The sequence below is a fragment of the Artibeus jamaicensis genome, unplaced genomic scaffold (assembly GCF_021234435.1).
Source record: "Artibeus jamaicensis isolate MK-2021 breed Jamaican fruit bat unplaced genomic scaffold, CSHL_Jam_final contig_685, whole genome shotgun sequence".
NCBI lineage: Eukaryota > Metazoa > Chordata > Mammalia > Chiroptera > Phyllostomidae > Artibeus > Artibeus jamaicensis.
This window is the reverse complement of record NW_026521924.1, coordinates 2,810,713-2,837,059: the sequence shown is the minus strand read 5'-3', so window position 1 is coordinate 2,837,059 and position 26,347 is coordinate 2,810,713. Positions and strand designations below refer to the sequence as shown.

Below are 26,347 nucleotides of genomic sequence, written 5' to 3'. Positions count from 1 at the left end.
TTCCCCAGCAATATCCTTTAGGAGGTTAAGGAAGTTTCTATTCCTAGACTATTGAGTGTTTTTATAACAAAGGGATATTGAATTTTGTCAAAAGCTTTTTCTTTATTAATTGAGATGGTCATGTAGTCTTTTATTCTTCTAATGTGGTGTGTTACATTAATTAACTTTTGAATGTCATGCCAAACTTTCTTTCCTGGGTTAAATGTAAATAAATATTCCTTAAATTGAATCTATAATGATTAAATTACCTGAGGACTGGGTAAAAAGTTAATTCAATAAATGGCCACAAAAAATAAGATTGAAAAATTATTTCCATTTCAGGATAGTAACTAGCCAGGAAACATAAAATCTTTGGAAGTAGAACTGCTATTATAAAAAGATCCAAAAAATTAACAGAATATAAATTTATTACATATTAGCATTCTTTGAGTCCTATACTTTTCCTTTATAGTCCTGGAACTAGACTTTTGAGTTTCGATTTAATAAAACTTAACTGTCTCAAATATCCCTACACTATGAAATCACTGTAATGCTTTGTTGTAGATTTGTTCAATATGTTCTCCCAATTTCTCTCTCTCTCTCACACACGTATTTTTCCTAATATTATCCTGAGAGTATAATTATTATCTATCCTTACTAAATATCAAAAAAAGGTGTTAATTGGGCATATATTGAGGTTACTTCTGATTTAAATAACCTCAGTGATATTAAAGAGAAAAGAACCTCATATAGAACAATAAGGACAGAAACACTTACTTTTAATTGTGACCCCAAGAATTATCAATATCTCTATTAAAAGGGACAAGAGCTTCATCTTCTAAGCAGCTCCTCCTCACTGTAACACAGGCAGAACTAGGAAGCTTCTTCTTTACAGTTGAGGGTGAGTGTCAGAATTTTGTTGCTAAGCAACCATTTTCTTACTCATTGGCCAATGAGCTTCCAAGAAGTTTCTTGCAATCCAGAATGAAGGCAGCTGCTGGAGAGCAGGCTGTAGGAAGAAACCATATCTACTGTGCTACTTCCTTGGCAGGAGATAAGGGCAGGCTTGAAATAGGACATGCTCTTAGAAAGTGAAGGAAGGTACATAAGTCCAATTTGTTCATGTACCTATTAATGTTTAAATAATGTTCAGAGTTGCTGAACATTTGGCTCTAGATCTGTGAAATATGCCATTGGTATTTTAATAGTGATTGTATTGAATCTATAGATTGTTCTGTGTAGTACAGATATTTTAATGATGTTGATTCTTACAATCCATGAACACGGTATATGCTTCCATTTATTTGTATCTTTCTTGATTTCTTTCTTCAGTATTCTATAGTTTTCTGAGTACCAGTCTTTAACATCCTTGGTTAAATTTTTTTCTAGGTACTTTATTTTTCTTGTTGCTATAGTAAATGGGATTTTTTCCTTAGTTTTTCTTTTGGATAATTCATTGTTGGAGTACAAGAATGTCATTGATTTCTGAATATTGATTTTGTATCCTGCTGCTTTGCCAAATTCACTTACGAGATTAAGTAGTTTTTGGGTGGAGACTATAGAGTTTTCTATGTACACTATCATGTTATCTACAAATAATGACAATTTCATTTCCTCCTTTCAAATTTGAATTCCTTTTTTTTCTTTTTCTTGTTGATTGGTGTGGTTAGAACTTCTAGTACTGTGTTGAATAAGATGGGTGAAAGTGGGCACCCTTGGCTTATTCTTGATCTTAAGGGAAACACTTTTAGTTTCTGCCAATTGAGTAGGACGTTGGCAGAAAGTTTCTTGTATATGGCCTTTATTATGTTGAGGTATGTTCACTCTATTCCTAGTTTTCTGAGTGTTTTTATCATAAATGGGTGCTGGATTTTATCAAATACTTTTTCAGCATCTATTGATATAATCATGTGATTTTTGTCTTTCATTTTGTTTATATCACAGGTGGCAAACACAAGGGCCATGGGATGAATCTGGCCCTCCATCTTGTTTTATCCAGCCCGGTACCTTGTTTCTTCCCAGTAGCAGCATTTTCTCATTTAAGTCTTAAGGAGTAGTTATATTTATACACTCCTAAAATTACATTCAGCCCTTTGAAGGCAACCACAAGGTTGATATGGCCCCCAGTGAAAATGAGTTTGACACCCCTGGTTTATATGATGTATTACATTAATTGGTTTGTAAATATTATACCACCCTTGAATCCCTGGGATAAATTCTACTTGATCAGGGTGTACAATCTGTTTAATGTACTCTGGATCCAGATTTTTAATATTTTGTTGAGGACTTTAGCATCTAGACTGGCTTGTAATTTTCTTTCTTTTTTGTGTCTTTACCTGGTTTTTTAGTTAGGATAATACTGGCTTTGTAGAAGAGTTTGGGAGTCTTCCCTCTTTTTTAATTTTTTGAAATAGTTTGAGAAGGATAGATATTAGATCTTTGAATGTTTGGTAACATTCGCCTGTGAAGCCATCTGGTCCAGGGCTTTTGTGTGCCAGGTATTTTTTGATCACTGCTTCAATTATTGGTCTGTTTAGGCCTTCTGCAGCTTCTTGTTTCAGTTTTGGGAGATTACAGGATGATGTACTTTCCAGCAGTCACCTTATATTCAGCATTTCTAAGTAAGAAGATATCTTTCCCACAAAAATCTGCAATTACTCCTGTATTGCCTAATATTATTATCATTGTTCTCCACATTAAATAGCCAATGAAACCCTTTATTTTCTTTCTTACCATCTTTCTGAAATCTATTCCATTACCAATTTTTATTGATTTTTACCTTGGTAATGTAACTTGAATTAGTGCCCTCTTTTCATTTCCATTGCCAATAAAATGAGTGCATATTTTTATTACTAGCTCAAATGTCACTTCTTTCTTGAAGCTTCACCTATTTCTCCTAACCAAATAAATTTTTATGTACTCAGCATTAAAAGAAAAGCCAAAGCATAGACAATGTCAAAATAAAAATTATTACCTTACTACATGTTACTCAAAACATTTCATTCTTTACAATTCTTAATGGGTCCTGCCCTTTCTTCTTTTTTTCATTTATTATTAAAAAAAAGTGTTACAAGTGATTATTTGGTCTTACACACCTTGCTTAAGTAGAGCACATGCAACAGAGCACCCCAACTGTCAAATAAATGTGGATTCAATGCAACCACCAACTCAGCTCTGTGGATTGACTGATATTCAAAAGTGCAATAAATTTGGAGAGGGCATTACCAAATTTTCTCTAAATACTAGATCAATCTACTCTTGGTGTGGACTCTACTGAAACTGGATTTTAATATTACCCAGAATCAAATCAGTCCTTTGGTGCCTTTGGACCAGCACCTTGACCAGAAACAACTGGTGGAGGAATAAAACAATAAAATGATTTGGCTCTGGTTAGCACTTGAATTTGCTTTGATGTAAGGTTTCTGTTTCCGGTACAACATTTTGGTTGCATACTATTTACTGATTCCTTTAAAAATAAGATTTTATTTATTTATTTTTAGAGAGGGGAAGAGAAGAAGAGTGGGACAAACATCAATGTATGGTTGCCTCTCCTGTGCCCCAAACTGGGGATCCTCGCCTGCAACCCAGGCATGTGCCCTGACTGGGAATCCAACCGCTGACCCCTTGATTCACAGGTGCACTCTCAATTCACTGAGCTATACCAGCCAGGGCTATTTACCAATTCTTAAAACACTTGAGTAGTCCAATTTACCTTCTTTCTTTCTTACCTTCACTGAACTCCCAAAGAAATTTGCAATTTCTACTACAAGGTTCAGGAAGGCATTGTATATGATCCTGAACCATTTCCCAATCCGTTATTTCTTTCCGTTATATTTGCACACCGTGAAAAAAACCTTCATATTATCTGGTAAAATCCGTGCAAACAAGCTAGAGTCAGCATGGACATTACAGGTTGACTCACATCTCCCACTTCCTCATCTTACATTCCCTAAAGCACGGCTCCCCAGCTCACACCTCAGTCACCTGCAGCACCTGGCCCGTATGACACGCCCTCAGGACCACCCAGGGCCTCGAAGCCCGGGGGAGTTGTCTGCCTCCGTCCCGTTCTTTTGGGTGTCCGCTCATCCTACGCCCCGGTCACGAGGTCATTTCAAGCACCCCCACGCCCTGGCTCCGCCCCCTCCAGCTCCCAAACGTCCTCCGCCACGGGCTCGGGCCTGCGCCTGCGCGTGCGCCGTGGGTACCAAGTCGGGGCGCGCCGTGGCTGAACTGCGGAGAGCGGCGGGCGGTGCAGCCAATGGGAGGTGGCGCTGGCTAGCGGCTGGAAGGCGGGGCCTGCGCCGGTGTTAGGTTAGCGCGAGGCGTGACCTAGTTGACAGGTTCTGAGGTGCTTCAGTGAGGGTGTCCGCGGAGCTGAGACGGGTGGGAACCAAAGCAGAGCGCGGGCTGAGGGAGGAGAGCGGCAACTGGAGAGCAGTGAGCGGCGTGGAACGCGGAGCCTTTTTCACATATTCCCTCCCGAGTGCCCCCTTCCACCCCTCCCACTCCACACCACCCTGTTTGCCGGTGAGCCTGGGGAACTTGCACCTTAAAGCCAGCCACCCCCACGGCAACATGTACCCCAGCAACAAGAAGAAAAAGGTGTGGAGAGAGGAGAAAGGTAACCGGCCCGTCGAGTCCTAGGGTGCGGGGGTGCGGGTGGTTGTGGGTTGGGGCGGGGGTCAGAGCTGAACGTGCCGCGGAGCCCTCCGCCCGAGCTCCTGCCTCGCGCGCTCCTGACCGGTGCCGCCTCCCTCGTGTGTTCGCGTGTACACACGCGTACACGCGCGCTCACACCGGCGGGCACGCGCCTCCCCCGGGTACCTACAGCTCGCCCACGTGTGGGCGCACGCCCCTCTCAGCCGCTCGTCGCGACCGGTCACCTCTCCAGACTGGGCTGCTTTAGCCTCGCTTGTGGCGTGGACCCCCGCGCAATCGTCTCCAGGCCCGGACAACTTACTCTGGTGTCGTGCGGGGTCTCGGGACTCCCGCTGGGACTTTTCGCCCACCTGGCTGGCGTGTTCCGCGCACACGTGCCCGCCGGCAGACACGCCCGCTGCAGCTGTTGCTGCGCCTCCGCTCCCCGCCGACCCTCATTCCTTCACTCTTCGCCCCTGTGGATCCCCCACTCCGTCAGCCTGCAGTGTCCCCACCTTCGGGTGTTTACCCCATCTATAGGTCCCTCACTTCTGCGCCGCAGTGTGACTTGAAACCTGGAACTCTATGGGAAGCCAAAAACAAACGTCTTGTCCGTGAGGACAAGATTTCTCTGCCTTCAGAGAAATCTAAATGGGCTTTTCTCTTTGCAGTGTTTCTCAATATCCCATCTCCATTCATAGTTTCAAGTTGCTTGGAGTAAGAGTGTGAGACTGATGTCACTCAGTGAATGAACCCACCCCTGGATTTTGTGCATATCAAGGCTTATCCAAATTAGTGAAAGTGGCACTGATTTCTGTAAGATACAGAAGTGTACAATCCAGCCTTCTTTTCTCTTCTCTCTCTCCCTTTCTCTCTTTGGCATTATAGTTAGATAATATTCTAAGGTAAAACTTGAGCATCTGGAGATTTTTTTCTTTTTTTCACTCCTTTTTATTTAGTTTTTTTTTTTTTTACAGAAATGTAGCAATGAGTACTTGCATTGCTTCTGCTAAGATATACTAACCCCATTTTTGGAGTGAGGTCTAATGAGGGTGGGACAAACCTCTCCTATGTATCCTGTTTTTAAAGAAGAAGGATAAAGGGGTGACTAGGAGCAAGTCCTGGCCTTTGTAAACACCTAGGCAAATAGTGGACAAAAAATGGAATTAATGTGGAAAAAGAATCCTCTCTATAGGGGCTACTTCAAGCAATGTACAAGGAAAGGGATGAGATGGGATTTTAAAAAATTAACTGCTGGGAGGATTAACATAAATTAAAGCGGTTTCTATAATATTGAAAGATTAGATTGTATGTCATGTAATTATGTTTTAGTGATTATGGTCATATATAGAACTAAAAATTTTGGTGTCACAAAACAAATGTTGAGAATAATAGCCTGATATATAAAGTAGTATGAAATATGTTTTGTTTTTGGAGTAGCAGTCACTACATACTTTCAACAAGATTTACCTTGTAAGCATTGAAAAGTCATTTATGCCCATTTTTATTGATGGTCTTGAAATGTTAGCTTTGAATTATTGATAATAATGAAGGCAAAATAATTAAAGACATGGAGATTGATTTCAATACATGAATCTTTCATGAGCTTATAGTAATTACTTAAGAACTATTTTTTCTAGCATCATAGATGATGTTCCTGAGAAACGATGTTATAATGCTTCCTTCATTTAACATCTACACAGTTGACCTGTGATAAGCAGGCATTTTAGAATTTTTGATGTCTGAGTTCTTCTTTTGCTTCTAATAATAGAGGCAAATATAACAAAATCAATACTTTCTAAATAAAGAAGCAAATGCACTGTTAAGGAAGGCATTTAACAAATTATGTTTTTTTGTCCAAACTAACGTATTTTTGTCTGAGGTTTAAAGTTAAACGGAAAAGTTATTGAGACTTCAAGGCTTTAATATATGTCTCAGTGTCTTATCAGGATGTCTATTTTTGAAATAGTTAATATTTAAATATATATTTATTATACCATCAAGAAGAAGCTAAGGATTTCCAGTACAGTAGTTAGTATTAAAGAAGCTGATGGGACACATCACCTTTTCCCTTTTATTATACTGTAGAGGATGGTATCATATTTTTGCAGATGTTATTTAAATCTAAAGGCTTACCCACCTCATTGAAATGTCAAGGCATTGTATAAACATTTTAGCACCGTATAACATCTAGTGAGTAGATCTGTTTATGTGCTTGGTTAACCAAAAAAGGATTTATGTGTTTTGCTCTGTATAATGCATACTTTTTTTGCCCAAATTTTTGAGGGAAGAATAGGGATGCACATTATATGGGCCTAATGATACATACCATGGATATAATAATTCCCATGTGTAATGTGCACAAAAACTATGGTTGCACATTATACATGGCAAAATACAGTATTGCAAAGATGAAGTATTCTTTAAGGAAAAGTTTTGATAAATACCTCAGAAACTACATAGTATGTAGTCCTCAGTATGTCTTATTGTTTAAAAAAGTAATTAAGTTCTCAAGTCCATACATGTTAACTAGGTGTTATTGATGCAGTATTTTGGGCTATAATTCAACACTACTTAATGTATATTATCATTTTAAGTACCGAAACTTAAATTATCTCATTGTTTTATCTTACTGTCTTACTGATCTTATTTTGTTTAAAGTGTCCACACTTAAATTTTTAAGCAAATGGAGTGACAGAGGCCAGGTTGCATTCCCACAGGCACCTTCTGACATTTATTAAAACTACAGGTGCTTCATATATTTCAGTCTGATCAGTGGTATTGCAATATTCCATTTTAGTGATCTGAGCTTTACTAGTAGTCCTTTGGTAAATTCTAGTCATCTTTTCCTCCTCTGTGTGATTATTTCAAATTTTTTATTTTCTTCAAGTTTCCTATTTCATCAAGACCCTGTCCTCCTACTAGACAGATATTACTGCCTTTTAAAAAGTTTTTTTAATAGGAGAAAGTTTATTAAGACAGTTACAGAGGTAGAAGTGAGCTGTAAGACAAATGGGCTCAGGAAACAAGCTACAGCAAAAGAAGGGCCCTTGGAGCTCAGGAGAAAGGGAGGGAGGGGGAGAGAGAGGGAGAGAGAGAGAGAAGGGAGGGAGGGAGAGAAGGAGGGAGTGCTTGCACCCTGGGGAAAGAAGGGAATGGGGAAAGGCGTTGGTGTGCTCCATAGAGAGAGACACTAGATACTGCCTTTTAGTCCATAGAGAAAATACATGTCATATGACATGAACAGCTACATAGTCTTATTTGTCTGTTTCTTCACATGTCCTGTGTCTTTTCAGCTTTGTTTCTATGTTAGAGGAAACATTTTTATACTTTGTTTCTAAGATTAACCCCTCTACTTGTGCTGTTTATCTTATCTCCTGAATTTTTTGAGAGCTTCTGCTATCATTTATTCCCTTTTGGGTGTGTTTAGTTTCTGAGCATCTTCAGGTTTCTCTCCTCAGCCTCTAAGAATGGCTCTATTCTCTTCTAAAGTAGCCTTCCTTCCATAGTGCTTCACCTTGGAGTTTGCTGTTCTCTCTTTTTCTGAGTCTCACATAGCCAGCCTCCAGGATCTCAGTTACACTAATAAAAGTTATATTTCTATAGTCATTTAGTAATAACAAAGGTGATGCTACTAATATAAAATAGTCACTGTTTGAATCCTGCTCAGCACTGTTCTAGGTACTTAACAGTGGGATCTCATTTAATTCTCACAACAATCCTCTGAGGTAGTATACTCTAGGGTCAAAAGCTTTGAACACCATTTGCATGAATTTGAACCTAGTTGTACTTCTTAGTGTATGTAGAACCTTAGATTTAGAACTTCTCTGTTTTAGTTGCTGAATCTGTAAGTTTAGAATATATCTACCAATCTATCTCAAAAGGAAACTGAGACATAAAGAGTTTAAGTAAAGATCACATAGATTTGCATGATTTGGGATTAAAACCCAGTTTTGTTAACCACTTTGCTCTCTTTTCAGTGCCTTTGGTAATCCAGTTGATAAAGCCAGTGGCCTATTAATTTTTATTCTTCCTGATCTTCCTGTAGCAATTGGTAGTATGTCTCCTCTTTTACATATTAAAACTCTTTTCTCTGCTAGTTTTTACATCACTGGGAACGATTCACCTTGTGCCCCAAGTAACATCTAAACTTTACTTTATTTCCCTCTTTTTTTGTCTACTTCCTAAATGTCATTTTTTTGAGATTTGCTCTCCTCTCTTACCCTTCCCTATGAATTTATTATAGGACCAGAAGTTCAGGTTGTAATTTCCAAAATCTCTAGGCTAGACCTCTTTCCTAAGTTCCAGATTTTTTAGTTCAATTTGAATGCCCTGTAGGCATCTGAATTTTAATATGGTGATGACTCTTGAGTATTGTAGTATTGTGACTTGAATATATCACATCTGACTAAAATATAACTTTTTTTTTATCATTGTTTAGTCTATTTATGTGGCTGAAGATAAGCCAGTTCTAGGAGCTGGAGAAAAGATTGGTTCCCTGTTTCTTGTTTACTTATGCTTGCATTAATACTTTCTGAAGTTTATTTCTGTGAAAGAATCTTTTAAAGTGATTCTTTTTTGAGGGTTAGGTTATCTAAAACTAGATACTATCCTTAAAGCCATTCAGTGAAACTATGACATCTTGTAATATGCTGAAGTAGAATTGGAGAGTGAGAATACATCCTTTGGTAAAGTATGTGATATGTGACAGCTGACATACAGAATAAGTGAGGATGCCAGTGTCAGTTTGTGTATTGAATATTATTATTTTTTAAACTCACTTAATTTTTTATTTCTTTTAAAATTATTTATTGTTGTTCAAGTGCAATTGTCTGCATTTACCCTCCACCACTCTTCTCCCACACCAGCCACCCCCACCTCCCTCCCCTGCTTCTACCGGCTGGCCCTGCCCCAGTTTTGTCCATGTGTCCTTTATAATTCCTGAAAACCCTTCCCCCCCATTATCCCCTCCCACTTCCGCTCTGGTTACTGTCAGATTGTTCTTAATTTAAATGTCACTGGTTATATTTTGCTTCCTTGTTTGTTTTGTTGATTAGGTTCCACTTAATGGTGAGATAATGTGGTATTTATTCCTTATTGCCTGGCTTATTTCACTTAGCATAATGCCCTCCAGTTCCATCCATGCTGTTGCAAAGGGTAGGAGCTCCTTTCTACTGCGTAATCAAGATGTATGTGTATATTTAGAGTATTGTTTATATCACTTCCACAAAGGTGTTATTAAATTAAAAGTGCACTTTTATTGTGGATGGCATTTTCGAATTAAGAAAATATTTTGGTGGCTGCCTTTCTTGTGCTCTTAGCGTTTGTACATACCTGTTTTAGGATTTAGTGTTTTATTTATGAAGCTGTTATTTTGCCTCTTATGCATTTCTTCTTTTATCTTGTTAACTTTTCAATGTCAAGGATCTTTGTACTTGCAGCATATAAATGTATCACCTAGTACATAGTATAGACTGTCAATAGAGGTTGAAATAGTTTCCTTTTTTTCCCCTATTAATGTAGTATTAATTTTAGACCTTTTAACATTCAAGGTGTATTGTATAATAGTCAAATATAGAGTCATTAGAATTTCATTTTGGTGTTTCTCAAGCCCACATTGATTTTTTTTGGTAGTTTAACATGGTTAATATTTAAATTATAAAATAATTCCTGATCTTAAAAGTTATATACAAATGGAAATTCTGCTTTTATTTTGCAAGAACGCTTACTGAAGATGTCCCTAGAGGAAAGGCGTAAAGAATACATAAGGGACTATGTTCCCCTGAACACTATCCTATCTTGGAAGGAGGAGGTGAAGGGCAAGATCCAAAATGATGGTAAGTTTCTCAGTATATTTTTCAGGTAGACTGTTGCTATTTTTTTTATGACTTCTGCAGGATAATTTTTGACAAAAATGACTAACAGGCATTCAGTAAAGAGATAACAATTGTGCTATTTGAAATTGGTGTTGGTTGTCATTTAATTATCTTTGCAATCTATCATGCATTATTTAAACTTAGAAATTTTTTTTTACTTATTTTATTTTTTTATCCTAACCCTGACCATTCTGAAATATACCAAAATTGTATTACAGTATTCTGTTATGGGCACTATTAAAAATTACTTTGCAGTAGCTTTTGGAGCAAATGATATTAGGGATTGCTGCTTTGGTGGCATGCCCCTGAGTTTGTTTTTGATTAAATTAATTTATGTTGGATTTCTTCAAGTTTATTTTAAGGATTGGCTACAGTTCAAAGACAGTGCATCGAGAAGAATAGAGAAAACATATAACACTTCACATAACTTTGAGAAGAGTATATATTCTGTGTGGCCTGGTATTATGTCTACATATAAAGTATTTGTATCACAAATTTACTGTATGACAAGCTTATTTTGATTTAATGAGAGTCTAGATTGAGGGAAAATACATGTATTAGAATATAAATGAAATTTTAAGTATTACAAATGTTCATGGAAGAAAATTTAAAAAACATAGTAAATTTAATGTATGTTTAATATGTTTAGCTCTGAATTAACATTCATTGGTATTTATGGTCTGGATGTTAAGTTTGAAGAAACAGGGTGATTTTTAGGTTACTTAACAGTTGATAAAGAAAGGTAACTTTAGAAAAGGGACTTAAAACATGCTGATTTCATAAATTGTGGTCTTTGATGGGAACATACAGGATGTTATGGCCCAGAATAAGAGGACTAGACGGAGTTTCTATGGACAAAATCCGTGGGAAATAACAGCTAAATGAAGCTTTAGTATTTGTGAAGAAAACACATTTACCTAAGAGTTTGAGCTTTGGAAAGAAATGTACTTTTCTAGGAGGGCAAATGTGTGCTCTTGAACAAGTTGGGTAGTGGGTTTATCCCAATTTCTAATGGGGTTATTAGCTGATAGGATGTACACATCTGACGTGTGTGTCCAGTGTCGTAAGTAAATGCAAGTTATTTTAATAATGATTTAATTAAGATATCATTGGAAAAGTAGGTAGTGGTGTGTAATGAAAAGAATACAGAACTAGAGATCAAAAGGACAGAATTCTGGGCCTTGTCTGACCTAGGACCACATGCTCTTAATGCTTGGATTTATTGTTCTTTTGTTTTTAAGAAACTGGTATTAAATATTTGAGCTTCATTCTTCTTATGCTAACAAATCTCTTTTTTCCAGTGCTTCATTCATCTGGTTTTCTTTCTTGGTCACAGTTTTATCTGGTCAGTTTTCTAAGGTTGCAGTACATGGTGTTCTTTTTTACAAAAATTGCCTCCTGAGATAGAAGTAGATTCTTATTGCTGACTCAATCATTGACAAAGCAGTAGTGATACTTGGGCTGCATCGCCATGTTGGGTTGGCTCACCTCTGCATAGAGGGTAGGTCTTTATGTTGTTTGCTTCTACTTGAACATTTAGCATGCAACATTGTAGGTTGAACTAGGTTTTTATAAACTCACTGTCAGGTTTTTTAGAGACACTACACAGCAAAATATGTCCCCCAAATCAGTTAAGATGCATTGAATAGCATCTGACATTGTTATTCCTTAACAAGATCCCTTGCATTTAATCCTGTCTTCCACTATGAGCTTTATAAGTGGTTTACAACTGGTCTGTGTATTTTAGTTTTTACTTTCATGGATTTTGAAAATAACAGGCCTTCATGGAAACTAGGTGATATGATCAAAATTTTATTTCTATTAAACAATGTTTTATTCTCTTTATCTAATATTACTTGCTCCTCTCTGTTATGACAGAAATTGGTGACTGGCCTCTCCTTTTGTGTGAAATAGAATGGTTCATTTTACATGTACTATTTGTTAATTTCTTTATATGATATTTATCTTTTATAAGTATTTTCTTCTACTGTTACATATCCAGTCTGAGTTAACTAAAATAGCCCTCAAAATTTTAGTATTTTTACAGTTTGAAAGATCTTTGAAAAAAATAAATTAATCCATAAAGGACAACTGTAGTTGAATTTCTGTGGGGGCGACTTCTCTCTCGAGGTCCCCCCCCTCGTGCCACGGACACACGCGAATGAGTACATATGGCCGAGACAAGATGAGATCTGCTTGGAATGGAGGAGTGGGCTGTGGCCAGTTTCTCTGGGGAGAAAGAGGCCAGCAGCAGCCAGTTTCTCTGAGGAGAAAAAGGCCCCGAGCGCCTTTCTCCAAAGCCTTTTATTGGGTTGTAATACACAGAAATACAGGGCGACAAGGGTCAAACAGTAGATAACGTTACAAAGAGATCTGAGTGAGTGTCTGTCAGGAAGAGAGTTGTAGAAACTTTGGGAGACATACTCATTTCCTCTTGGATCCTTATATGAATGAGAGCACTCTTAGCAGAGCAGATTTCACAGGTTTATCAGCAAGTCTTTGTGGTGCCAGATTTTTCCCCAGGGCACGCTCTGGCCAGGCAAGAAGCTGCACCTCTCCCCAACAGGTATTCAGGCTTAAGGGGATTAGAGCCAGGAAGCACTTCTCCCAGAGAACATGGGGACTACTCAGGCTTTGACAAAGCTAGGGGGCGAGAGTCCATTGCTGTCTGTTGCAGCCCCTTGAGTCCTTCCATGAAGGCCTCCCAGGTGATCGAGTCTGGCTTAGGTTGCCCCCCGCTGTTTGGGGTCTTACCCGTCATTGACTTCTGACCAGCTCTGGGGGCAGGGAGAGGAACTGAGGCAGCATTTGCTACCAGAGACAGGCTTTGTCTCCTGTGGCTGTCATTCCAGAGGTCGTCTCTCACCCTTAGCTACAAGAGGTAGAGATACAATTCCTAAGACTAGACAGAGCGGTCTACAACAAATTTCTATATTTTATTTTGAAGTATTTAAGCTTATGCACTGTTTATAAATGTATATATATAAAAGTAGGTACTGATATAATAGTTTTATTTTTTACATGAGATCAAACTAAGTCTTAAAAGAAGATAGTTTCTGATATATAGGAAATGGACAGTATTTATTGGACTAGCAAAATATATCAATTTTAAATTTAGTAGTTTAATTATCTTTGTTTTCATAGAAGGTCATTTTGGCCTTGAAATCCGTGATTACATGGAAACTTCTCAAGCAATTTTTTTAAAAATAATTTTTTACTTTGCTCAGTTTTCTTTTACTTTAATTAAATGCTTCTTGTTATATTGTAAAAAGTTTTAAAAGGAGAAAGGCTCAATGTTAGTCATGCTTTGACTTTAACCTCTTCTAATAAAAGGAAACCAAAAATTGCCAAAAATATAAAATCAGTGTTTGTGTAGAAAGGAGGAAGCAAGCAGATAATATAAGGTGGGGCAAAAGTAGGTTTGCAGTTGTGAATATGCAAAACAGAGTTTATTTTTTATTATTTATTAATTATTGCATTATTTTCCATATGAACAACTGTAAACCTACTTTTGACCCACTCTGTATTTTTATTTGACTTACTATTACTTTGTTAGTATTGGAAATCTATGGCTCAGAGGAGGAAAAGAATAGGAGATGATGACCAAAACAGAAATCTATTTGTTATGTTGTTCATGTCCATATTTATCAAATACTATTAGTAAATCTTTGGAATTAGGTGCTTCTAATTAATTTTTCCTCTGTATTAGCAATTATTGTAATAATTCTATTTCATTTGTCAGTTGCCTCATTGTAGGGAATTTAAAAATGCTTGTCTCTCGTATTGTACTGTGTCTGTAACACCTGGAATAGTGCCTTGTGCCTAGGTCGGCTCAGTCAATGTTAAATAAGAATGCCTCAGAGGTTAACAGACTGCAGGGGGCAGTTCTTTCTACTTTTTCTCAAAAACTTTAAAATAAGCATTTAGCCCTAGCTGGTGTAGCTCAGTGGATTGAGCATGGGCCTGCAAAACAAAGGATCGTGGTTCGACTCCCAGGGCACATGCCTGGGTTGCAGGCCAGTTCCCAGCAGGGAATGCATGAGAGGCAATGATACATTGATATTTCTCTCCCTCTTTGCTTCCCTTCCCATCTAAAGATAAGTAAAATCTTTTTAAAAAGTTAAAAAAAATTAAAAAATATATAAAAATAAATAAAAATAAAATAAGCATTTAAATACATATATAAAAATAGAGAGTATAATAAAGATTTCTGTACCCATTACCCAGTTTTAATAGTTAATATGTGGCCAATTAATGAACTTAATTAAAAATTTTTATTTCACCTATACCAGAGCTCCCAGTACCTTTTTCCCAGATTATTTTGAAGTAATTCTGGTACATAATATCAATTTTTATCTGTAAGTGTACATATGTATGTATATCTAAAAGATAGGGACACATTTTTCTTGTTTTATTATAACCACAATACTATCATCACACCTAAAAACTAATAATTCTTTAATATAATTAAATATCCAATTAGTATTGCTATTTTTCCCATTGTGTCACAAAGAGTTTTGCTTGTTTTTGTACAGTTGGTTTTGGTAGAGTCGAATAAATATAAGGTCCACATATTGCTTTTAATTGATGTATTTCCTGAGTCTCCTTTAATCCGTGAGTTGTTTTTTGTCTGTTCTTTTTTCCCCTTTCTAATTTATTTGATGAATAAAGTAGGTCAATTGTCTTATACATGTGTTGCATTTTGCTGACTGCATCTTTGTGGTTTAATTTAACAAAGTGGTTCCGGACTTCCGCCAAAATGGAGGCGTAGGTAGAAACATTGTGCCTTCTCACACAACCAAGTTTAAAGACAACAAAGTTTTAGTAACAAAAAATGCAGCCAAAACACAGAAAATTGAACTATATGGAAGTTGGACAACAATGAACCATGCAGCCAGACTGGTAAGAGGGGTGGAGCCAGCAGCAGAACGGGGTCGGGCAGGAAAGATACCTGGACCCAGGCTCACAGACAGCTGTGGGTGGATACCAGGTGTGGGGTAGTAATGGGCAGACCCAGTGAGGGAGCAAGGTGGCAGGCTAACCATGGTCACACATTCACTCGCAGATAAACCAGCAAAGGATCAAGCATTGAGACAGACTGCTTCCCCCAGCAGCGGGAAGCAGCAGAGGGGACCGCTATTACCTCTCTTTGACCCTGCCCCCACATACAGCGTCACAAACCAGCGACCTGGGTGGCCCCGTCCTGGTGAACATCTAAGGCTCCACTCCTCATATGTAACAGGCTCAAACTGACCAAAACATGGCTCAAGAACTCAAAGCCCCAGAGCCGATAACTCTAAGTGACCAAGAAATAGCCAAACTTTCAGAAGTACAGTTCGAAACACTGGTGATCAGGATGCTCACAGAATTGGTTGATTTTAGTCACAAATTAGAGGAACAAATGAAGGCTAAACTAATTGAAATGAAGGGAAATACACAGAAAACCAATAGCGGTGGAAAGGAAACTGGGACTCAAATCAAAGGAGAGGACCAGAAGGAAGAAAAATATGAAGAAACAAGAATTCAAAAAATGAGGACAGGCTTAGGAACCTCCAGGACACCTTTAAATGCTCCAACATCTTAATTATTGGGGTACCAGAAGGAGAAGAGGAACAGCCATGAGTGGAAAACTTATTTGAACAAATAATGAACAAGAACTTCCCCAATCTGGTAAAGGAAATAGACTTCCAGGAAATCCAGGAAGCTAAGGGAGTCCCAAAGAAGTTGGACCCAAGAAGGAACACACCAAGGCACATCATCATTACATTAGCCAAGATTAAAATGAAGGAGAGAATCCTAGAAGCAGCAAAAGATAAGGGGACAGTCACCTACATAGGAGTTCCCATCAGACTGTCAGCGGATTTCTCAAAAGAGACCTTACAGGCAAGAAGGGGCTGGAAAGAAGTATTTCAAGTCATGAAATCCAAAGACCTACAACCAAGATTGCTCTATCCAGCAAAGCTTTCATTTAGAATGGAAGGGCAGATAAAGTGCTTCTCAGATAAAATCAAATTCAAGGAGTTCATCATCACCAAGCCCTTATTATATGAAATGTTAAAGGGACTTATCTAAGAAAAAGAAGATAAAAAAGATGAACAGTGAAAGGACAACAAACTCACAGTTATTAACAACCACACCTAAAACAAAAGCAAACTAAGGGGACAGCTAGACCAGGAACAGAACCATAGAAATGAAGATCACATGGAGGGTTAGCAACAGGGGAGTGAGATGAGGAGAAGTGGGGAGAAGGTACAGAAAATAAGTAGCATAGATGGTAGGTAGAAAATAGGTAGAGGGGAGGGCAAGCATAGTATGGGAAATATAGAATCTAAAGAACTTGAGACACGTGGTCATAAACTAAAGGGGGGGAATGTCGGGGGAGGGGGAGTGCAGGGTGGAAGGGAATGAAGGGGGGAAATAGAACAATTGTAATGGCATAATCAATAAAATATTTTTAAAAATCTAAAAAAAATTTAACATGTTCCTCTGTCCCCTGTGTTTCTTATGAACTGGCTAATACAGAGGCTTGATCAGACTTGGGTTTATATTTTTTGAAAGAGTACTTTGTGGATTATTGTACTTTTGCGTTTTAGAAGGCACATACTGTCTGCTTCTCTCTCTGTGGTGATAAAACTGATCAATAGTTGAAGTATTAGCCCTGGCTCGTGTAGCTCAGTGGATTGAGCACAGCCCTGCGAACCAGAGGATTGAGGTTCTATTCCCAGTCAAGGCACATGCCTGGGTTGCAGGCAGTTTCTCTGCAGGCCAGTTCCCAGCAGGGGGCGCACAAAAGGCAACCATACATTGATGTTTCTCTCCCTCTCTCCTTCCCCTCTAAAAGATAAATAAATAAAATCTTAAAAAAAATAGTTGAAGTATTATTAGGCTAATTCATCCATTGTGAAGTTGACTATCAACTTTTCACCTAAATGATTTTAGTAGCAGTTGATGAACATTACTTTTAAGGGTAACAAAATGGCATTATTTTCATATTGTCATTCATTCATAATTTACTAGTTGGACTATAAACTGTTTTTCATCAACTATTTTTTGTTTTCATGCAATACAGTTTAGACAGAAAAGGCAAAAAAAATGCTAGATTTTTTTTTACCAGTTTTCAGATTGAGTTAGTTATATAAAATATACAATAACTGTATGTTTAGAAAAATGGTATTTAAAACAGGATGGAACTTTATAGGGATAAAAAAACTTTGAAAGGAATGTTTCCTGTTTAATCATTTGATGTTGATTCCTTTTTATACTGTCATACTGACTTTGAACACTATAATTGAAAAGTGAAATATCTGGAGAAGCCGAAGTCTCAGAGCAAAACACTCATGCTTCTTAGATACAAATCTTTTATGGTGAGTGGGTAGTGGTTCTTCCCTACTTTTACATGATCTTAAAATGAATTTAATTTAGAAAAACAGAAATCTATTTTGCCTTAAGTAACTAAAATCACTCTGACTTCTTTGAACAATTATTTGTGAAGCTTCCATCACCTGAAATAAGTAGAACTTATATTAGAAGCAGACATTTTTCACTTTAGAAGTGAAGATTAGGATAAAGACTAACATCCTAAAATGGCCTGTACTTTTTTATGATGTGGCCCTTTCTTCTTTATTCTCTTTTATACAGCTTCCTTTTTTGGTCCTTGCATGTTGCTACACTATCCTTTCTGTGTCTTGAATGTTCAATATTTCCTTCCACTATTGAATCTTCTTCTGATATTTTTTTCATCACTACTCTCACCTTCCTAATTTTTCTCAGCTTTCAGTTCTCAGCTTGAAACCCTTCTATTCTCCCTGAAGTCTTCTCTGTGTTCTTACTCTAATAGATTCCTTTATTATATACTTTCATAGAGCTATGTTCCTCTTCATAGAGCATTTATATCAATTTTTTAACATACTCAATCTTAAGATTTTCTGATTATGGTCAATTTCCTTAGGGGATTGTAATAGCCAGGAAGATAGGAATGTTGGTGTTTTAATTCTTCCTTGTATCCCTAGCATCCAGCATAATGCTTGGTACACAGTAGATATCAGAAAATATTTGTTGTGTTAATTGAATAAATGATAAATTATTGTGTGATGGTATTTTCATGCATTATTTCCTTTCTTCCCACCTTTTTTATATTGTTTTTTAAAGACTCGTGGAAATGATAGGATTAGAATTAAGTCAGATGCTTTTTAATATAGGTAGTTTTTTAAATATAAGGTCAGTTTTATTAAGTTTTAAAAGGTAGACAGCTCAGTAATAATTTCAGTAAAGATTTTAATGAACTATTACATAGATATTTAACTAGTTGATACAAAGATGAGAATTTATGTGTTATGTGTATTCATTATTGATAGTATTTAGTAACTAAACTTCATGATTTCAGTTTCTATGAGTTTAGATGTCAACAGCTTAAGTTAAATGAGTGTAAATGAAACAATTTAGTAACATTTCAAAACATTAATATACTAATGTTTTGAAGTGTTGAAAACTCTTGAAGTATTGTCATTCTAAATACATTTACTTTGGCATTGTTTCTTGATGAGTAAAGCATTTGCAAGAAATTACTTTAACGCTCTATCCTTTTCAAACCCTTTACTGAGTTAGTCAGTTTGCTTCAAAAAAGAACTTTGCTAAAAGAATGTGTTTGCCCATGGAAAAATTAAGATAAATAGGCCAAATAATTTCCAAGAATTTTGAGAATAAATGGAATTTATATTACTATTAAACCTTTTTGGTGTAATGAGCTCTGACCAGTGTGGCTTGCTTGGTTGGAGTGTCATCCCATAAACTTAAGGGTCCCAAGTTCAATTCTTGGTCAGGGCACATGCCTGGGTAGTGCATTTGGTCCCAGTGGTCAGGGCGTGCTGGGAGAGGCAACGAGTCGATGTTTTCTCTCTCTTTGTTCCTTCCTTCCCTTTGCTGTAATAAACAAACAAAAAACTTGGTGTTGGAGTAATCACTGGAAACTAAGAGCTACTCAGATAAAAGATTTTTTGTGTGTAACAATATTCTATGTGAAGTTGTGAGCGCTGGTTTAGTCAGACATTTGTGAAGTGAAGTTAACTTGTAAAATGGAGAATTCATGATTCACCACATGGTTTTGTTTTTCCTCCACCATTACTTCTTTCTTAGTCTTTTAAACTACTTTCCAAGATTATTTTAATAAGCTATAGATAAGTTTTATTGTGCATTGTAGTGTATACCCCTTAAGTGCCATGTACACTTTTTTTGTATTTAAGCTTGTTTTTAAAATAATGTACTAGAAATAAAAAATCACATATCTATAAACATGGCTTGGTGCGGAGACCACAAAATGAAAGTTTTATTGTGTATTTCCTTGGTTTCACCAGTTTCCATAATTTCACCACAGATTATATGTTTTCTTTTTAACCCATTAAATGAATTATACCAATAAGCATGAATTTTACTTAAATACCTTTTGGTCAGCATAGACAGATACTTAGAGATGGGTTACAGACTAGTAGCAGCTAAAGGCCTCTTTTTCCTTTCTTTTCTTTTTTCTCTCTGGTTGTCTTTCCGTATGAAAGAGTCTTTATAGAGTCTTTGTCTTTTGTGAAATATTTAGTTATTGAATTTTCATATAAGCATTCAAAGCCAGGATTTAAATACAATTTATGGTTTACCTAAGCTTTTGATTTAGAACCAAGTTGAAGATTGCTGATGAAACAAGTACTAAAATATAGATAATAAATACAGCTCAACGAAGTTCATATGCCTGGTGGTATGCATATCTCAGCAAAAAATGTGTCTGCTTTTGGAGGTTTGGAAATATTGAGGTTTAGTTTGGTCTAATTTTAGGGCAAGCTGTTGATTTCAGATTGCTGGTGGTTCCCTAGAGACTGGATTCAGATATATTCAGTTTTTCAAAAATCCAAACTATCCTAACAAAGAGGGGATTATACCAATACAAATGGCCAACATATATATGAAAAAAATGTTAAACTTCACTAGCTATTAGGGAAATGCAAATCAAAACTACAGCGAGATACCACCTCACACCTGTTAGAATGAATATTATCAACAAAACAGGTAATAAATGTTGGAGAGGTTGTGGAGAAAAGGGAACCCTCATTCACTGCTGGTGGGAATGTATATTGGTATAGCTACTGTGGAAAATAGTATGGTATGGTTCCTCAAAAAATAAAGAAGAGTTACCATATGACCCAGCAGTCTCTCTTCTGGGTATCTGTCTAAAAACCAAAAACATTTATTCGCAAAGATAATGCAACCCTTTTTCCATTGTAGCATTATTCGCAGTGGCCAAGATACTGAGACAACCAAATTGTCCTTTCATAGAGGATTGGGTAAAGAAGATATGGTACATATATACTATGTAATGCTCTTTAGCCATAAGAAAAGATGAAATCTGTTTGTGACAACATGGATGGGTGTTGAGAATATTATGCTGAATGAAATAACAGTCAGAGAAAGCTAAGAACCATATGATTTCGCTTATATGAAACTAAGACTCATTGACACAGACAACAGCATAGTTACCAGAGGGAAGGTGGTGGGGGGAAGTTAAAGGTGAGGGAGGCCAAATACATGGTGACAGAAGATGATTTGACCTTGGGTGCTGGGCACACAATGCAATATACAGATCATGTAGCATAGAAATGCATACCTGAAACCTATATGACCCTGTGAACCAATGTCACCCAGTAAATTTAATTAAAAATAAGTAAAAATAAATTAAAAAATAAACAGTAACATTTACACACAAAAATTGTATGAAAGTAGATTTTTGATACTCTATGATTCTAAGTTAGATGCAGTGCTGAAACTGTGAATCTTGGGCAAGTTACTTAAACTTCAAATACTCAGTTTATTCATGTATAAAATCTAGATAATAATATCAACCACCTTTCAGAGATATTGTGATAATTCAAAATATTGTATGTGAAGCTCTACATGTAACTTTAAGAAAAGGAAGTAATGAAGATTTCCCAAATTGTATAATTCTTTTGTATTAGTGATTCTTTTGGGGTAAATAACTTTTTTTCCCTTTTTTATTGGTGATGTAAGTTCAGGATTAATATTAAGTACCCATTAGACGCATGCTATTTGAGGTGATTTTCAGTATTTGATATACATGTATCTTTCATGTAACATGTTTGGCATCATATCTTAGTTCTGCTATTATGTACTCTTGCCAAGAACCTGTGAGCAGTCTAAACTTGTTTCTTCATATGTTAGTTACCACATGGGGACTGTTTATTTCTTCTTCTTGAGGTTGTCAAAATTAATTGAGAGAGGACATCAGTGAGCCTAGACAACCCAAAGCTCTCTTATTCTAGAATGCACTCTCCTCTTGCATGAAACTTCTTGTGACTCTGTATTCACAACTATTATCTATGCTCTTAGCCAATGTAAATATAAAGTAGATTTTTTTCTTTGTGCTTATAAGTACAACACATGTACCATTTGCATTTATACTATTTGCTTTAGAAGGTAGAAACTGCTTTGAAATTTTATTTTATAGGACTTAGTGGAGGTCCGTGTATATGTATTCATTTAGTAGTTTTGGTAAGCATACTAAATGGAATTATAACTGGTCAAAAAAGATTTTTTTAAAGATGATATTGAGTCTTTTCACAAATAACAAACATATGCTTTATAGTCCTCTTGTTCAGGTGGTATGTGGTTGGACAGAGGTAAAAATGTTTATTGGACAATTTACAATATACAATGCTTTTCTTATCCAAGTAACTATTTCAAATTTCTGGTAACTTGACTTGGTCCGTAAGTGTTTTTAAAATCTTTTAACCATTTTAAAGTGTACACTTCAGTGGCTTTAAGTACATTTAAAATGTTTTGTAGCCATCACCACTAGCCATTTCTAAAACTTTTTCATCTTCCTAAAGAGAAACTGTGTACCCATTAAATAATAATTACCTATTTTTTCCTCTTACCCAGCTTCTGGTAATATCTCTTCTTTTTTCTGTCTTCATAATTTTACCTGCCGTAGACTTCATATAAGTAGAATCATACAGTATTTGTCCTTTATTTCTGGCTTATTTCACTAAGCATGCTGCTTCTGTGTTCATCCATAGTATAGCATGTATCAGATTTCATTCCTTTTTAAGGTTGGAGAATATTTCACTGTGTGTATATATCACATTCATTTACTCATCTGTAAAGACATTTGGGTTGTTTTCACCTTTTGACTCTTGTGAGTAATGCTTCTTTGAACACTGATGTACAAGTTTCTGAGTCTCTCTTTTCACTTCTTTTGGGTATAAAACTAGGAGTGGAATTGCTTGATCATATGGTAATTCTATGTTTGTTTAACTTTTTCAGGAATCACAAAACTGTTTTCCACAGTAGCTATACCATTACTTAATTCCCATCTGCAAGGCACAGGGGTTCTTCTACATTCTCTCAAATGCTTATAATTTTCTTTTTTAAAAAGAAAATAATATTAAAATTATTTCTTTCAGCAGTGCATAGTTTTCAGTATACAAATCTTTCAACTCTTTGGTTAGATTTATTACTAAGTATTTTATTTTTTAATGTTATTATAAATGAAAAATTTTAAAAGTTTCCTTATTAGTTGTTCATTGATAGTATTCAGAAATGCAGTTGATCTTTGTGTGTTGATTTTGTATTCTGCAACTTTAATGAATTGAAGCTAATAATCTTTTGGGTTTCTACATGTATGATCATGTTATCTGTAAACAGATAATTTTAGTTTTTTCTTTTTAATACAAGGCATGTATTCCTTTTAAGCTGCTGCTGAATTCAGTTTGTACTTTGTTAAGGGTTTTTGCATAGTTATTCACAAGGAATATCAGTCTGCAGTTTTCTTGTACTGGCATATCTTTTTATCATGCTTCACTTGATTATGATCAACAAATGTGGCATTTTACAAATTGAAGGCAAGACCCTCCACCAGCAAGTAGATTATGGATTGCTATAGTATGATACTTTATTGTGGTGGTCTGGAACTGAACCGTAGTTATCTTTGAGGTATGCCTGTAGTGTCTTTTTCTGGCTCCGGTATTGGATTATGTTCATTTTATAAAATGCATTAGGAATTGTTCCTTCCTCTTACATTTTTTGGAAAAATTTGAGAAGGATTAGTGTTTATTCTCTCAATGTTTGGTGGAATTCACCAATGATGCCTTCCAGTCCTGGATGTTTTTAGTTGGAAGGTTTTTGGGTTTTTGATAGCTGACTCAATCACCTTACTAGTTATAGATCAATTCAGATTTTCTATTTCTCTGAGTCAGTTTTGGTAGATATTTCTACTGTGTTCCTAGGTACTTGTCCGTTTCATGTAGGTTATCCAATTTGTTAATATATAGTTGTTCAACAAAATATTAGCAAACCAAATGCATCAGTGCATCAGAACAGTCATACACCATGATCAAGTGGGATTTATTCCAGAGATGGAATAATGGGACAATATTTGCATATCAATAAATGTGATATATCACAAAAGGAAGGATAAAAACTACATGGTAGTGTCAATAGATGCATAAAAATCATTGGATAAAATCCAGCACCCGTTAATGATAAAAACTTTCAGCAAAGTGGGAATAGGGTGAACATTGATAAGCATAATAAAGGCCATATCTTACCAACCCACTACCAGCATCATATTCAACATGCAAAAACTACAAGCAGAAACAAGACAAGGTTGCCGCTTTCACCTGTCATGTACAACAGAGTACTGAGAATCGTAGCCATTGCGTTCAGACAAGAAGAAATAAAAGGCATCCAAATTGAAAAGGAAGAAGTAAAATTGTATTTGCAGATGACATGATATTGTATGTAGAGAACCCTGAACATTCCACTAAGAAACTACTAGAACTGATAAATGAATTCAACCAGGTAGCAGGATACAAAATTGATATCCAGAAATTAGTTGCATTTTTATATGCCACTAATGAACTATGAATAAGGGAAATTAAGAAAACAATCCCATTCACAATTATTTCAAAAATAATAAAATCCCCAGGAATAAATCTTACCAATGATATATAAAAAGACCTGTACTAGAAAATTATAAGACACTGAAGAAAGAAATTGAAGAGGATACAAGTAAGTAGAAGCACATACCATGTTCATGGGTAGGAAGAATTAACATCATTAAAATGTCCACGCTACACAAAGTAATCCATAGATTCAGTGTAATTCCTCTCAAGGTTCCAATGATATATTTCATAGAACTAGGACAAATATTTCAAAAATTCATATAGAATTATGAAAGACCCTGCGTAGCAACTGATCCTTCATAGATGAACTTGATTCTAAGTTCAGTAAAATAAGTCATCTGAGTCTTGACCACAAAAGAAAAAAAACTTTCATTAAAAATTATATAACTGATACCAAATGTATTTTATCATTATGGGCATGCAAATATTTAATTTATTTGGCAATTTTAGTAAGAGATATGTACTTTTTGGTGATAAAAGTTGGTGATAAAATGCCACCCGATAGCAAACTATACTATAAGGCCATAATAATCAAAGCAGCATGTTGCTAACATAAAAACAGACACATAGGTCAGGGGAACAGAATAGAGGGCCCAGAAATAAATCCACACCTTTATAGTCAATTAATTTGACACAGGTGGGAAGCACATACAATGGTCTATAGATAGTTTATTCCGTAAGTGGTGTTGGTAAAATTGAACAGGTAAGTGCAGGAAAATGAAACTAAACCACCTTCTTACCCTACACACAGGAATAAATTCAAAATGGATTAAAGACTTAAATGTTATACCCCAAACCATGAAAATGCTAGAAGAAAACATAGCAAAATCTTGGACATTGCTTATAGAAATATTTTGTTTGATATATCATCTAACATAAGGGAAGCAAGCACAAAAAAAAACCCCAAATGGACTATATCAAACTAAAAAAATTTTTTTATACCAGAGGAAATCATCTGCAAAATAAGATTTTGTAGAACAACCCACTGAATGGGAGGACATATTTGCTGATACATCTGTATTTCAGATACATCTGAAACCAAAATTTATAAAGAACTTATAAATCACCACCAAAAACCCCAAACAATCCAATTAAAAAATGGTCAAAGGATCTGAGTGGACATTTCTCCAAAGAGGATATACAATGGCCAATAGATACATGAAAAGATCCTCAACATCACTAATCATCAGAGAATCTCAAATTAAAACCACAAGGAAACATCACCTCACACCAGTCAGAGTGGCTATATTTAATAATTCAGCAAACAAGTGCTGGCTAGGATCTGGAGTAAGGGGATCCTTTTTTATTGTTGGTGAGAATGAAGATTGGTGCATCCACTATGGAAAGTAGTATGGCATTACCTTAAAAAAATGAAAAATGGACCTGCCTTATGACCTAGTGGTTTCCTGTCTGGGAATTTGTAGGGGTGACTTTCCACGTAAGTCCCCCCATGTGCCTTGGATGAAAGTAAACATGACAGAGATATGATATGACCTGCTTGGGGGGGAGAGGTGGCCAGTTTCCCAGAGGAAAAAGGCCTTGAGCAGTGGCCAGTTTCTCAGGGGAAAAAGGTGTTGAGCCCCTTCCTCCAAAGGCTTTTATTGGGTTGTAATACATAGGAATATAGGGCGGCAAGGATCAAATAGTAGATAACATTTCAAAGAAATCTGAGGGCTTAGTTTGAGTCAGAGTCTGTCAGGAAGAGAGTGTTAGGGTTTCCTGCTTGAACCCTTAACATGAATGAAAGCACTCTTAGAGCAGATTTTACAGGTTTATCAGGAAGTCTTTGCGATGCCAGATTCCCCACCCCCACATGCTCTAGCAAGGCAGGGAACTGGACCCCTTGCCATCAGGTATTCAAGCTTAAGGAGATTAGAGCCAGGGAGTACTTCT

General features: G+C 36.3%; 1 protein-coding gene across 1 annotated transcript in view; it reads left to right on the top strand.

The window, feature by feature from the left end:
• The first annotated feature begins 4,322 nt into the window (after positions 1-4,322).
• Positions 4,323-26,347, top strand: part of MACROD2 (mono-ADP ribosylhydrolase 2) — a 2,162,759-nt gene continuing 2,140,734 nt past the window's right edge. The window contains exons 1-2 of the mRNA XM_053671340.1: positions 4,323-4,600; positions 10,338-10,454. Of these exons, the coding sequence (XP_053527315.1) occupies positions 4,555-4,600; positions 10,338-10,454 (163 nt within the window). The 5' untranslated portion in view covers positions 4,323-4,554. The remainder of the gene's footprint in view (positions 4,601-10,337; positions 10,455-26,347) is intronic.